Source organism: Stegodyphus dumicola, chromosome X2 (assembly GCF_044657685.1).
Source record: "Stegodyphus dumicola isolate Sdum_Otavi_A_Nest chromosome X2, ASM4465768v1".
Lineage (NCBI taxonomy): Eukaryota > Metazoa > Arthropoda > Arachnida > Araneae > Eresidae > Stegodyphus > Stegodyphus dumicola.
Window position 1 is genome coordinate 64,830,955 of NC_140781.1, and position 15,832 is coordinate 64,846,786.

The following is a 15,832-nucleotide window of genomic DNA, read 5'->3' on the forward strand; positions in this document are numbered from 1 at the left end:
AGAAGCTCGGAAGTTAAATTCCAGTTATTCATAGTCATTCTAATTTAGTTTAGAAAGGGGAAATCTGGGTACTTACGTATTAACGCAACCAGGCCAAAATTCGCATAAATCGCCAAATTTGGCGACTCTACTTACGGCAACCCTACGTGTTATACGTAGTTTTGTAAAAGGAATTTATTTGTAAAAAGAAAAAATAACACTCGGCGTGTACTACCACAGCAATGGGTTTTCGGCGGAATTTGCCAAAAAAAGAAAGAGACTTTTTTGGTTACTGTACCTAACAGAAGCGCCATTACCCTCATGGAAAAAATTTGCGAAAATATCAAGGAAGGAAGCATCATTTATTCGGATTGCTGGAAAGGATACAATACAAGTGAGTTCGAAAATGCTGGATTTCTGCATGGAACTGTTAATCACAAATATAACTTTGTGGATCCCAACACGGGCGTTCACACACAACATGTAGAGCGCATGTGGGGCTCAGCCAAATGGCGCAACAAAAAACAGAGAGGAACAGCCCGTCATCATCTTGACTCATACCTTATCGAATTTATATGGCGCCAAGCTCAAGCTGTTAATGACGAAGACGGTTTTCAATCAGTGCTAAAAGCAATAGCCAAAAGATTCCCGCCGAAAAAATAATTCTGCAACTTATTCAAATTCGAAACCGGAAGGGTTTAATTGCTATTTTATATTTTAAAACAATATAATATAAAAAACTGTATTAAAAATTATCTGTAATTAATAAATGTACATTTTCTTTCTATTCATACTTTTTTACTCAAACTTACAAATCGCGCCAACCTGGTTGCGATAATACGTAAGTACCGAAATCTGTTTTAGTCTGAGAGACTGATGTTAGCAAAATTATAAAGAAAGTGTAAGCAACTTGTGTGTTTTGATGCAAAGTGCAAGCTGAATTGTCTTAAGTTAATGTACTATAAATGTTTCATTTAATGTAATATGTCTAATATTTTAATTAATTTTAAATGTTAAATGCACTGTTAAATATAAGTGCTTAAGTAAATTTAAAAGGTATTTTCTTCTTCCATCCAGCATGCCTTCGAGGTGTAACCGGTTGTAGGTATTTTTGGAAGCAGGCAAGATGAAAAATTAGCAACGCCTTCGCAGGGAATAAAACCGCGGACCTCTCAATTACGCGCTGAGCGTGCAGACCACTACACCACGAAGGCTCGCTAAGAAGACGGGAGAAGTACCTTATACGATAACACTCTCGGCGCGTATTGGAGAAGCCCATTTTCGAGTCCCGGAGGGGGCATTGCACATTTTCACGTTTCCTGCTTCAAAATAACCTAATGACTCTACAGTGGCGCCTGAACTAAAAGATGGGGAGCAATAATTCGACACCACCAGTATTCCTCAACTGGGTTCCCTAATTCTCAGTCTCCCTTTAAAAGGAGGAGCCTATGAGGTATTTTCTCCCTCCTTCCAGCATGCCTTCGTGGTGTAACGGTAGCACACTCGGCACGTATTCGAGAGGTCCAGGTTCCAGTCCCTGCCAGGGCATTGCACATTTTTCACGTCTACTGCTTCAAAATAACCTAATGACTCCACAAATTAAAACTTGCATAGTAGTAAGAATTAAAATCTTATATTATGAACGAGCTGTTTAAATGTAAGCTAGCAAGCTAAGAGGAATTTGAGTTAAAAGCAAAAGCAAATGTTGTGTGCATGTGTTTAAGGTTACACTCTCTAGCCAGCACAGAAGTTTATTCAAGCACACTAGGTGCAGTTTTGAAAGTAAGGTGTTTTTGAGGTCTAGTGAGTCCAACTTTCTAACATGCAGGATGCGCGTTATTTCGTAGTGTGGTGCCACTTATACAAATGATACTTAATCACTCGCTTCAGTACATTCTTACTGGAGAGCAGTGGGGAAGAATTTATTGATAGACTACATGAGTTGCTCGAGTTATTGATACACGAGTTGTTACACGAGTTATTGATAGAATACACGAAAGTTCGGATAAAATTTAAACTAAAAGTTCGCATTAAATTGTATGAAAAGACTTTTGAAGGAAATCTTTAAATAAGAAAATGATCAGAAAAGCTAATTTCAATTGAAGTAATGTAATGTGTATTGAATTTTCCTTCCAGATAAATGGAAGATCAGCAGCTGATTTATTATAAATGGAAAAAAGTTGTTGCAAGATCCAACTCTTTGTCACATACATATAAATTTAAATTTAGCCATTATAAATTCTGTGTTCTTGCAAGAAGTTGGCTCGTAGTTAGTTATAATAAGTTAGTGTAAGTTCTTAACAATATGTCATTAAAGACATTTGTTGCGTATACTATATATATTCTTGCAAGAAGTTGGCTCGTAGTTAGTTATAATAAGTTAGTGTAAGTTCTTAACAATATGTCATTAAAGACATTTGTTAGAATTTACTAACGCCGGAAGTTGTAGAGTATTCATTTATTTTTATTAACCAGTTATTTTATGTTAAAGAGCTTTTCTGTCATTCTGGCTTTCCATTTTTTGTCAAAATGCTGATTTCTAGTTCTCGAGTACTCAAATGAATAGAAGGAGATAGAATTTAAAGGAAGATTTTAAACTGTAGAATCTCAGCGTGTTCCTCCTGCTGAAGGCTATGTTACTAGTTGATTCTCTTGATAATAGTTCCCCTGCGGCGTTGCGTTATTCTAGCCATTAGGCTTTTCAGACCGATTATTAGGTCTGAACCAACTTGCGCGTTTTCTGTCTGTGTAACCTACAATTAGTACAATTTAGGCTAACTACAATTTACATAGCTAAGTTCAGTTAGTTACTTTTGATTTATGCCATAAATGCTGGCTAGTTCTGTAAGCACAAGCTGTGCCTTCTGCTAAATTATCTGAGTTAATAAAAGGGATCTTTATACCCTTTCCAAGTCTCTGTACAATTTCCAAGACATAACTAGAAGTCGCTTTTAGGTCTTCCAGAATTCTCACACAGTTTATGTTACCAAAGAAGGTGAAATTCTATTAGCTTGAAAGCAACAATTACTAGAAAAATTAAGTAATTGGGTTTCTCTTTTTACATTTCAAGAAATAAATTGATAATAGGGAATTACGTATGCAAATCGGATTGGATTATTTGATTATGGTAAAGCACACTAGGGCGTTAAGTACATATATTTTCAATAAATGTATCAAAGAATTTATAGACAACTGCTATTGTACTTCATTTTCGATGGTTCATAATGGTCGTTTTATCATAAAAACGGAAGGTTTGGTTAAAGCAAATAAAGAGATACATTAATCATGAATATCAATCAATATTACAGAAAATGTTAGCATTTTTTAGAACGATTTCGAAGCCGTCTAATTAATGTTTAAAAATGTAAAGAATATTTTTCTTGACTAGTCTGCAGTTTTGTTAATTTTGGAGTCTGCATCACGATTTCAATGACAGAAGAGTTTTTCGCATAATTTCCAATGTTGTTGATTTCCATTCCTCTATCGCTACTTTCCAAAGTCCATCAATCGTGGTGGTTTGTCCTTAGAGCTCTTTTCAAGAGACCGAAGGCATAATAATCTATAGGTGAAATGTCAGGGAACTTTGTAGGCATACGTTAAAAAGGAACGTCTGCAATACCTGTAACATTCTTTCCTTTTTCAAATAATGTAGAGCATCTTTTCAACTATGACTTGTTGCTTTGTCTTGATGAAGTCTTACTCTTTGAAAGTCATCGAATTAAAGAAATGAAATTTCTTCTGTTTATATCCGACGTAAGTCTTTCTCTTAATAATGCACTGTGTTGGTTTTAACCCTTTTTATCCACTCTTATATTTAATTTCCCATTGTAAGAGAATCATGCGATACATACCTTATTGAAATTTTTCTTTGCATTGACGGAACCAGGATTGTACACTTCTTTATCTTCGTTTTCGATAATAAATAGACCCTTTTTGTTGCAATCACTTGCAACAACTTGCACACAATGCTTCATTACAGGTCACAGCGTATTTGCATTTATCTCCTGCTAAATAGTCTCTACGCAGGGTTTTGCAAACTGTTCTGCATTGCAAAGCAGAAAAAATGTTCTAAACAGTTGCTCTTCCAAAACGTTTAGAATATGTAATACGGCCCTTACTTACGGCTATCTCTCATTTCCTACATTTTTCTCTTTTTATTTCTAAACTTAATCTTCTCATTTTCAAATGTTTTAAACAGTATCGGTCTCTGCTATTTTTAAACTGGTTAATAAACTTAAATTCTCTTATATGAAAGACTAAATACTCGATTTTCACTTACGAGATTGAATGAAGTTTTCATATGCCATACAGTACAATTCCCCACAAGCTTTAAAATTTAGGATAAATGAACATGCATTACTAGGAAGAAAGAAAAAACGTCCATCATAACATTCCAGTATTGGGATTCAGCAATAAAGTTTTGTGCTCTTTAACTCTGTTTTCTTTGTCTTTAATTTCCTCCCATATTTATTATAAATATTAGACAAATTGGTATATTCAGTATCAATGATGATTCATACATAATAATGCCATTGCCATATCTCATCTTTAAGTGTGAATATAAGCTTAAACTTTCGGGAATTTTTATACTCTTGTATAAGAAAAGACGCAGATAGAACATTAATAACACTGAGACTAACAAATTAACGAAAGTGAAAGCAATTCAATTCGTAAATTGTTAAACACTTAGCTCTAATTTATTCTATAATTTCTTCAAACACATAGTTGTAATAATGGCTAATCATTTTATACCATTCAAGCCAATTAAATTCAGCAATTTTAAGTTCTTCTGGACTTTCGTTTCTTTAGTTAAACTACAGGTACAGATTCAAGTAGGCAGGACAACCAAAATTTCACCATTGATCGCAATGTGTATTACCACCGTAGTAACTGTGTAGCTCCGCTCGAATTTTGAGAGAGAACTCCCCGGGGGGGGGTTGATCCGCGGATCTTCTACCCCTGTTTCCCTATCACCAACCACTCGAGAGAACTGGTTAAATTGCAGGGTGTGTCAACTGATTTACTGTGCACAGCTTATACGGCATCGCAGACGACTTGTCTCAGCTATTGATGAGGGAAGTTGACATAGCCGTGAGAAAAATTCGTCAGCTATTTACTGCGCTTTTGGTAAATGAAATTTTACTTGACCTTTTGTAGGTGAGAACAAGAAAAAACTGTTAACTACCAAACACTGTCCTCTCTGAGCCGGAAGTTGTTAAACAGGTTTATAACAGATATTAATTGTTAGTAAGGAAGTGTTTAGACAACCTGTCAAGACTGGCATAAGCCGAGCTACCATTGCTTAAGCAGCCAGTTATTGCTAAGTCACGGAAATTGATGTAAAGATTTTGTCTGAATGTTCTGATTATTAAACTTTACGCCAGTTTAGCATAACAGCCGACATTTCACATTCCCGCATGTATAATTTTACTTTCCTTGATTGGCCAGGGTTTAAACTCTGTTTCACGGGTATGCATGAAGCTAATGACTTTTACGTCATATTACCATGACATTTGTGATAGATGTACACCATCTGAAAGCTTTATAAGGTTGCTGTTAAATATTTGTTGACGCACCCACTGCAGAGAACTCTACAACTATTTTGTGAAACTGACAAGCCATTAATATTTTATTCAAAATAATATTACTCTTTCGGTTGCTGTTGATGCTTATGTGCTCATTTAGCAATTCAGCTGTCTGTGAAGCGATGTAACAATTGAAAGTAATTTTGCAAAGCTAAATAGGCAAAACATGAAAATCTATCTGCATGCAATTCAGGTTATCCTAAAATACCATATTGTTTGCGAAAGTTTAAAATATCCCTATAATAATTACATATTAAAATCTAGATAAACTATTTGAAGGATAATTAAAAATCTCCTCTTTTGCTTGGTTTATAAAATTGACGTTGTAGAGACATTACGATTAATTTTTCGTGGCCGGAGAGATGAAAAATTAACAACGCCTTCCCCGGGAATCGAACGCGGACCTCTGGAATACCGGCCCAGTGTGCAGACCACCACTTTACGAAGGAACGACAAGAAGGTGGGAGAAATACCTTATATACTCCCCCTTTTAAAGGGCGAATGGGATTTTTAGGGGACCCAATCGCCAATCCTGGGTGGGGAGAAATCATCATCCATTACCCTTTTAGTTCGGGCACCACTGTAGAGATATTCGGATTTTTTTTTTTTTTTTTTTTTGGAGGCCGAAGAGATGAAAAATTAACAACGCCTTTGCCGGGAATAAATACCTTATAACATAAAAAAGGAAATTCCTTTATTATCCTTCAGGAAACCATATGTTTAATGTAATGTAAGTTTAAAATTAGTTTTGATCCAAAATAATTGTAGTGTTCATTGTATGAAATCAAACATGCATTGAATGGTAATAAATCTCTCAAGATGAATTGAAACTAGACTGAGACATTCGCATTTTGTTTGATATGGCATACCATATCTTTTTGCCAAAGAAATTAATGAGTATCTTCCTTACGGATTTTCCTTTCATAATTCAGTAGGAAACGAAAATTCCTTTATGCTTTCCGTCATTATGAGTTACGCTTTCCATAAAAGTCATCTTACATCAATTTAACCTCTTACGTTGCATCAAGGGAGAGATTTTCTCAAAATATCATGATATATTGCAGTACTTTCGTCCCAAATATAACTTTTACGGCTTTGCTTGCGATGTCTGCTGTAAAGCATGACTGTCTTAGACCATTTTATTAAAGGTAGAGGTAATGTTCTAAACATAGCAAGGTCTTACTTTGTTTCTGATGAATATGATAGCAAGAAAACGAGCGATAGGCTAATGCATTTATAAGCTATTTTCTCCTTCCTTTTCGCATGCTTTTTTGTAGCGTAATTGGAAGCATACTCGAGGCGTATTCGAGAGGTCCAGGGTTCGAGTTCCAACGAGGGCACTGCACATTTTTCACGTCTCCTGCTTCAAAATAACCTAATGACTCTACGATATGATTAAAATATGAAAAGCTGAAACAAGAGGGATATGAAACAGGCCAACAACAAGAGTAACATTAATTAAAATTTCGGCTAATTGAGGATTGTTCATGAAGCATACAAGAGTGAAATTTTACTGTAGTAACACGATTGATTGAAAAATCAAGATGTGAAAAACTCACGAACAATTCATTCCCATTCGATCCTTCCCTCCCCCTTCTACACAACATCGTACGTGTTACTTTTCAAAACTCCTTCACATGGTCGTTATATAAAATGTGATACAGGCAAGAAATGCCGTTGGCGAATCACGTATCCATTCATTTGATACACTGAAATGAAGCGTTTTTATTTGAAAATTTAAAAGCTAATAACTGGTGTTAGAATACCCTAAAAATTAGTTGCGTGGAATTCTTTGAAAATTAACTTTGATGTCAGTAGTCAGTCTTCAAACCAAGAGAAATCAGTTTAGAACAGGTGTTCTCAATCTTTTTTTGCCCCATGTACTCCTTTCACTAGTGCAAGATGATCATTTTTAACTCCCTCTCTTTTCCAACTCGAAAAATGCATATACATTTGTTTATATTTAGATTAATTTTGAATGCGTTTTAAAATTAAACAAGAAAATATATAGGAAATGTTGATAAATACCAAAAAAAAAAAAAGTTAACATATAATTAATATAAGTTTTTTTTTCGTGTTCACACACTAAAACTACATACTTAACAGGTAAATAAAAGTTTGATCGCATTTCCCTCCTGAAAGTATGAAATTCATCCTTGACTCAGAAACCCTGATTTAGAGGAATGAAATGTAGGCAGGGCACTTGCCTAGGTAACATTTTTATTTGATTAATGTTTCAAGTTCACATATTAAAGTGAACAGAGAACTTCACTATCTCTACTCTAACAGTGAAAGATTACATCAGTCTCAAGACTGAAATTTTCATCATCGGATATCAGGAAGTTTGGGACAACTCATTCAAGGAAACACATGCAACCCCTACAAAGAAATGAATGTAATAAAATCTTACTTCATCACAAGCTGCGCATCTGGGTTTGATCTGTTCTGCATAATGCCTTTCGCAATAAAGTTTCCTATCTTTCACACAATGAGTTAAATCAACCAGTAATTCATCACATGTACTACAACAGAAACATGCTGGATGCCAAGCTACAGATTCTCCAAATTTTGGAGCTATAACAGCGACGTCTCCTTTTAGCATTGTACCTCTGCATTTTGCACACTCCTAAGAAAGAGAATCATCTTATTAACACTAGATACATGTTAGAAAAAAAATAAAGAAATGATAAGAAGGAAATAATTCTAAATAGCGAGGTAATTATTGTTAATGTTATTAAGTTCAGTGCGTATCTTGTATTCTTTATTGGTATTTGTAAACATGTATTTGAAATCTCATTATTTGACACCATGTGATAGTTTTAAACTCGTGTTTTTGTAATGATTTTCACTGCAGTTGCATGACACTCCTCATAGGATTATCAGGGAAAATTTGCACGAAAATCCTACAAATGTACAGAGTATTTACGTTTTCGTTTTTATTTGACATATAAAGTATTTAATATCAATCGGCAGCTGTAGTGTCATTGCAAAGAAAATTATTCAGAAGTTATCTGAAATAAGAAAACGGTGTTTAACTTAACTTATTAGTATATATTATTTTTGTACTTGAACAAGCTTTTTCCATTTCTGTATAAATGTGATATATCACTTTTTATATGTAGGCACAGAATTTAATATTGAATTCTTTCCCACTGCGAAAGCATTTTTCAATAAAGCAACATGTGGTAAGCATAACGCTGCGGGGTAGTGAGAGTAACTAACAACAAGACTATATTTCATTTTCAATTTTTTTGATCAAATAAATTTATATTTAAAAATAGAAACATGCAATGATACTTATACTTCTAATTTAATAGGTAACAGCTCTGAACTACATCTATGTTTATTTCTTAAAAATTAAAAGCAAAGTTTTAGAGAAAGATTTTTTTTACACAGAAGATAATTGTGTTATTTCCTAATTTTTATATTTTGTTTAACAATTGCAGTTTATTTTGCCGTTTATTAAAATATATATATTAAAGAGAAGTTAGTCTTAGAATACATGTTGTATAAAAAAATTCTGATATTTTACAATAATATTTCTGTATAAAAAAAATAGAACCCATGGGTAAATGATACATGAAAGAAAGATAAATGATGATGTACTAAAACTAGAATTTTAAAAAGGAATTACAGAAATTGAAGCTTCTTGTCGACTATTATCATACATTTAATAATGAATGCTTCTATTGTTATCTTGTGCAAGTTACTCTAACTTGCCTGAAAGCTATATTTGTTACCGAGGATAGAAGAAAAAGCATGTCTTTACATTATTTTGAATTCAGAGTAACTTTATTTCTCTGAAAAAATTTCCGAAAATCTATAATTTCGAGCCGAAAGTAAGGAAAAGTAAAATATGGGTGTTTCCAAAGAGGGTTATGGATAGATGCGAATGTATAGAATTAGAAAGATTCAGATTTAAGGCTGAGAACCGGAGCTTAAATGCTGAAAGTTCAGTGGAAGCAAAGTTTAAGTTCAGCAAAGAGTTCCAAAGTTAAAATTTTAGACGAAATTCTTAAAATAAAATTGCAAACTTGAAAACTGCAACAAAACCGGTGGGTTAGAATTATTTTTCTATAGTTTAGAAAAGGCTGTCCTTAGTGGAAAGGTAGCGATAACTTAAAATCTAAACTGCTAATGTGTTTATTAGCAAAAAAGCTCTCGTATCTTTTGACTTATTTAGAGGAAAAACAATATGAAGATTATGAAGCATTGTAAACTACAGTGCTTTGGGTATATGAACTGTCACCAAAAGCTTGTCTGGAAATATTCATACAGTCGAAAAGGAACCCCGAGGAAAATTTTACTTAGTTTCACACTAGATTAAATTCCATGTGGAGTTATTATTGTGAATTAAGGGGAGCGAAGTGTCTGGAAATTATCAAGCAGCTCATAGTTATTGATATTTTAATGTGTAGAATCGGTACTTACTGTCTAGTAATATGATGTTCGTAAACTTACTTCCGAAGTGGCTGTCTAGGGGCTAATAAACTAGTCCAATTTACAAATAACTTGAATATTTAATGAAACATGAATAGTTGCTGTAAACTACAAAGTAATTACATACATAGAAGGAAATAGATGAGATTATTTACAAACGAAGAGAAGGAATCGCATTTTACAAGCAAACATCTTTGAATCGCGTCATCGTCTTAATGGCGGAATCCTCTGCCTTCGTCATCGAAAAAGTGAAAGATTTCCTCCCACAGCTTGTCGCGTCATCCGATTATAAATGAACGATGCCAACCCACAAATGGAAACGCTCGATACGGAAACTGCTACTCACTTTGGTGCTAAATAATAAGAAGGTTGGTTGAAACCAAAGGATTTAATGCGACATCTTTTCTTCGGTGATAGAATATTGTAGGAAAGAGAATGTGGGATTATCACCAGATAAGGTTAAAGTAAAGCGAAAAGAAAGCTCTAAACTTAGCTCAAACAAGCGGGCTTCAATATTTCCAAAAAGAGGGAAATTAGACTCTCCTCAGAAACTTTCGCATGTTACAAGTATGAATCAGAGGAATATTTTAAATGTGATTGCCCTTAAAATAAAAATAACGAAGGATGACTTTGCGAACGCAAATAAAGCACGTGCATTAGATGACGGCGAAGTCAGCCAAACTGATAGAGTTAATGTTGCCAAAGCAGGATGTTTGGAAAAGAAAATTTCTGAACAATCAATAAAAAAGCTTTGGTTTGATTTGGTTTATTTAATTACGGCAAAGCTGTCGAGAGATACCTCGCCTAAAGGTAGAGAGAGATGCCTTCGTGGAGGACTTCCTGAAGAAAACTGGCTCCTTTACACATTATGCATAGGGAAAGCCACGAAAACGCCCATGAAGCTAGTTCTTTCGCTGGGATTCGAAGCTCGGTCCAAATTACCAGCGTTCAGTGACTTTACCGCTCGGCATCAATAAAAAAGAACTTTGCAAATTGGATAGAGTGCAGGTTAGTGTAAACGTACAGATATCAATGAATTAATCGATTCGGGTAGTGAAGCAACCGTTCGGAAAGAAAATAAGATTGCAGGTTTTAGAGCCAGAAACAGGTCGCAAATTATTTGAAAGGAATTTTTGCATCCACAAGAAAGTGCAAAAATATTCTTAGCATTAATTAAAGGAAGCAGTGCAAATGTTGTTTATCAGGACATATTTTACAGTGGCAAAGTCTTTAATCGAAGCTGTTTTGATATCCCCCACAAATGCTAGATACATGGTGCGGCAGCATTCATAGCGTAATTTGACTTGCGTAGTACAATGACATACTGCCTGAATGCGCATCAGCTCGTGCTGCATTCGTGTACTAATGAGCTGCCATTTCAAGTACGACAGTGATATGGATCGGTGGAGTGCACAGCATCGTACCTTTGCTGTTGAAAGTTATTTCAAGAATAACTACTCTGTTATTGCTACCTAGCGTCTATTTTGGCAACTTTTAAACTTGGGACGTCATGGAAAAGTTCTGGATGGAAGGACCACTGCGACAGACATTTCCAGGTAAAGTAATTTCCCGTTTTGGTGACATTTCCTAGCCGCCTCGCTCACCTGATCTTTTATGTTTTCTTCCTTTGGGGCCACCTGAAGCAAAAGGTTTTCCGAACACGTTATGCCACCATTCCTGAGTTAAAGGATCGCATCAGAACTGCCGTCGGCAATGTCCCAGGGAATACGTTACGCCGAGTTATGGCAAGCTTCCAACGCCGCCTAGATGAATGTGTTGTGTAGAGGGGGCATCATTTGACAGGCATCATATTCAAAAAGTAATTCACGCAATGGACAACGACTTACACATTAGTAAATGGCACACCTTTAACTATTAAATTGACATAAGAGGTAATAAATAAATTACAGTTACTGCCTTATGGTGTAATTGTAATATCCTACTATGAACGCTGCCGCACTCTGCATGTTATAGTGCGAAAGCTAATGTAAAGATCTGCGGTTTAGGAGAGAAGAAAAGAGAATAAGATTTTATCCAGCGAGACAAAGAATTCCTCTGGGATAATGGAGACAAAAGCATACCAGAAAAAGCTAGAAACCAACAAAGCAACACATGGATTTTTGGGGGAACGGTGGAAAGCATTATGGATCATAATTCCTTGAGGTATATTACCAAAACCACATCCAGGAGTTCAAAATAACACGTTGGGCTCCCCCTCTCTGCAAAAATGGGATTTAAAAATTACTCATCGTCCAGGAGTATGACATCAGGCCGCGGAAGATAAGTCATGGTTGATGTGAAAACCAGGGTTATTTAGACGGTTATATTTTTTTTAGGTTCTTATCAAAGGAGATTTATTTAATTTTTGGCAATAAATAAAATGTTTTGTGCAACATAGAGTGTTTTGGTATGTAAATATATTTAGTTTATTTGTATCAGTTGTAAAAGAAAGCGTAAGCAAGTAGACCAGCTGGTGTTAAGTTGGAAACTTTTGTATCAATTTTTTTTTGATGTGCATAGAAATATGCAGTTGCTAAAATTAACTTCTGCACCTGATCAATCAGGGGTGTGTGCAAAATATCAGTAACCCAGTCAGTGTTCAGAAGCTTTTGAAATGTATGATGAACTCAGGCGACACCTTTCATGAAATTAATCCTAAGAGACAAATTCATTCTTAGTGGAGGCGTGTCATACCCATAGCCTTGGTGCGGGGGCCCATAGCCCGGTATTTTATATAGTGTGGGGACCGTATAAAATATAAGATATCGTGAGATTTACAAAATTGAATTTTTTACATTTAAAAATGCCAAAACATGAATATTTATCTTATTTAAAATACTTTCGTAGCAGGAAGTATATGGCTACAACCAATAGTTTTGAAAATAAGGGCCGCTTAAAGACTTTTTGCGGACACGTTATTTCTGTTTGCAAAAGTTTTTCTTTTCTCCTTTTCTTTTTCTTTTTAAATTAGTACTGAATTTATTGTCTCTCTACTCCATGCTGAATCCCAAAACTATTTAAATTTTTTCCTCCATCATGCACAGTTTTATTTCAGTTTTTATGAAGTCTTTCGTGATTACTGTATAAAAATATTATAATGCTACAGAAATTAATTAACTACTGAACTAAAAGTAAAAAAAAAGAATAAAAAGCAGCTGCTACTATACTATACGTGGACAATATTATTTAACTGGAAAATATATATTTACAATATATTTTAAATGTTTAGTGAAAAGAATTCTTAGTCAAAGACTTCTCAGTACCTCTTTAACAAAAGTCGCATCATTTATTCTTTCTCTTGTGTAGACCAGCAGTAGGCAAATGGTAAAGTAGCTGAACAGTGGTAGCTTGCCTTGTGTTCAAATCGCGAAAAAATGGACCGTCATCTTGCAAGCTTTTATGGTTTCCCCTCTGCATAAGGTGAACACGAGCCAGTTTCCCTTTAACATTCTTCCACAAAATCCCAGTTAGACTACAGCATTTGCATGCTTTGCCTTAACCCAATTAATACATGGTACCCAAGTATTACAATGTCTTTTGTGGAGTGCATCCGAGTTTTCGTGATGCAATATCCAGCACTAATCTGCAACAATATTAACACCTTAATGATTAACCCTCTAGTTGATTCTGACTGATTAACAATAATGACCTAGTGGTTAAGACCGTCTAATACTGGTATTTCGACCTGGGTTAAATCCCAGGCGAAAGGGCTGGCTACATGTTTGGTTTATGTGGTTTTTTCTATGAGCAATGGGAATGCGAGGTAGTTCCTAGAAAGTTCTCCACAGAGATATACCTCACCTTAGGCAGAAAGCCCTTATGTGCTTTACGGTACTCAAATAACCCATTCAAATGATCTATACATCTATACGGTTTTCTTCTCTTTCTACATGGTTTTGGTGGGAGCACTATCCTTTGTTCTCGCCAAGTGCAAAAATCTTCAGGAAAATAATTTAAGTGAGGATTTATAAATAGAATCTGAATATTCTAAAAATTCAAATTTTTGTAGCATAGTTTTCAACTACGGGTGAATATTTTGAGCAGTAATTGTTACCTCAAATTTAAATAAAGACATTCCAGAGGGCAATTCAAACTTCATTTTCAAATTATTTCAAGGCAACATCATCAAAGCTTTCATCTAATATTAATTTTCTAATAGACGAAAATAATAGCTTCCTTATTCAGAAAGGAAAAGGAAATTTTCAATCAGGTAATTAAAGAAATACCACTTTTTATGAGTGCAGTCACATACTCTTTCATGAAATCCAGTTTTGTATGAAACTGTGCTTAAGAAAGGAAGAAAGAAAATGTTCTTTAGTTAATAATAAGACTTTTCCAACAAAGGCCGGAAGCGGTGGTTACTTTTTTATGGAGGCACCTAACAGGTGGGCCATCGTTGCCTCCTATGAAGGGACAAACAATTTACACCCATGTCTTCTCCAGGATTCAAGCCCGGGTCCTCCAGGACGGCAATCAAGCATCACTAACCACTGTCCCGTCCGGGCGGCAAATAAAGTTATTTTCTTAAACACATTTTAGAAAATACCTAAAGGGTATGACATAGGTAAATTTCACACGATTTTAGTAATGTACTAGAATACAGATTGATAGGTAAGTAACTAAAGGATGAAACGCGAAGATCTGATGGCTTTTATAATAATGTTAAGAGGGAGTGGTGAAAAATATAAGTGATGCTGGGAATAGGAAAAAAAATACACTGACATTTATTGGGATTATTGCAAAGTTTTAAGCCATTACACTCCAGACTCGTCAGAATGTCATCAAAAAAGGCCACAGCTTCAACAAACAATTCAAAACCAACTTTATTTAATATTTTTAAAATAAAAATGCATCTCGCAAGAGGCTAAATATTGAAAATGAACACAGTTATGAGCCGACTTTAAATATCAACTACAAACAGGAGAGAAGTGAGTCTCTTGGCGAAAAAGATCAAGTTTTTTCCTCAAGCTATGACAAAGGCTCAAGCATACTGAGCAGCAAAAATAGATATAGCCCTCTCTGCTACGAGAATGGTCATTTCCCTTTACGTGCCGGAAGCACAAGAAGTCAGAGATACTTCCGGTTTAACTAGACCCTTCTGCCGGAAGGAGTAGTTTGCGTTGATGGTGTTTGGTTTGCCATCATGGATACTTCAACCATGGTGCTTCAACCATGGGCAACAATTCTCTTTTATTAAACCTTTTTATTGTTTTATATGGGCCATCATACGAGCGAGTGAGTGGTAGTTTCACTGCATCGTGCTTCGTAAAGACGTGAGTGCACGACTCTAAATCTAGGTTCACGAAATACTTATTCTTAACAGAAGCTGGTGTAGGTACCGTCATTCATTGTATCACTCAGTTTCTGTATACATGAAATCGGGTCCACAGCATTAGAAACTTGGGTAGGTTAAAAATTCTGCTAGAGGATAAATAGCAGTTCCATAAACCATCTCTGAGAAGGTTTCTCTCAGCTCTTCTTTGTGTGTTGCTCGAAGGCTAAGGATAACACTTGAAAGGCTCACGATCTACTATACATTATTATGGCAAATCAACGCCTGATTTAGTGAACTGTGAAATCTCTCAAGTAATTCATTGGCTACAGCGTGTTATGGAGTAGTCCGAATTCGGTAACACCAAGAATTTTATTAAGAGTACTGAACATGCGTCATTCAAATTGTCGGCCCTGATCATTACTTATGGTGATGGGAACTCCAAACTAGTAATCCAATGGATGAAAAATGGTCGCAGCAACAGCGACGTTTTCTTCATTGGTATTGTTTCGGGCCATCGGCAAAATCTTTCCGAGGGTGGCAGGACTCGACTGTA

At 35.3% G+C, this 15,832-nt stretch overlaps 1 protein-coding gene across 1 annotated transcript in view; it reads right to left on the bottom strand.

Annotated features, from left to right (window-relative positions):
* LOC118188853 (four and a half LIM domains protein 2-like) overlaps nucleotides 1–15,832 on the bottom strand; it is a 223,863-nt gene that overhangs the window by 100,366 nt on the left and 107,665 nt on the right. The window contains exon 4 of the mRNA XM_085810018.1: nucleotides 7,975–8,190. Within this exon, the coding sequence (XP_085666144.1) occupies nucleotides 7,975–8,190 (216 nt within the window). The remainder of the gene's footprint in view (nucleotides 1–7,974; nucleotides 8,191–15,832) is intronic.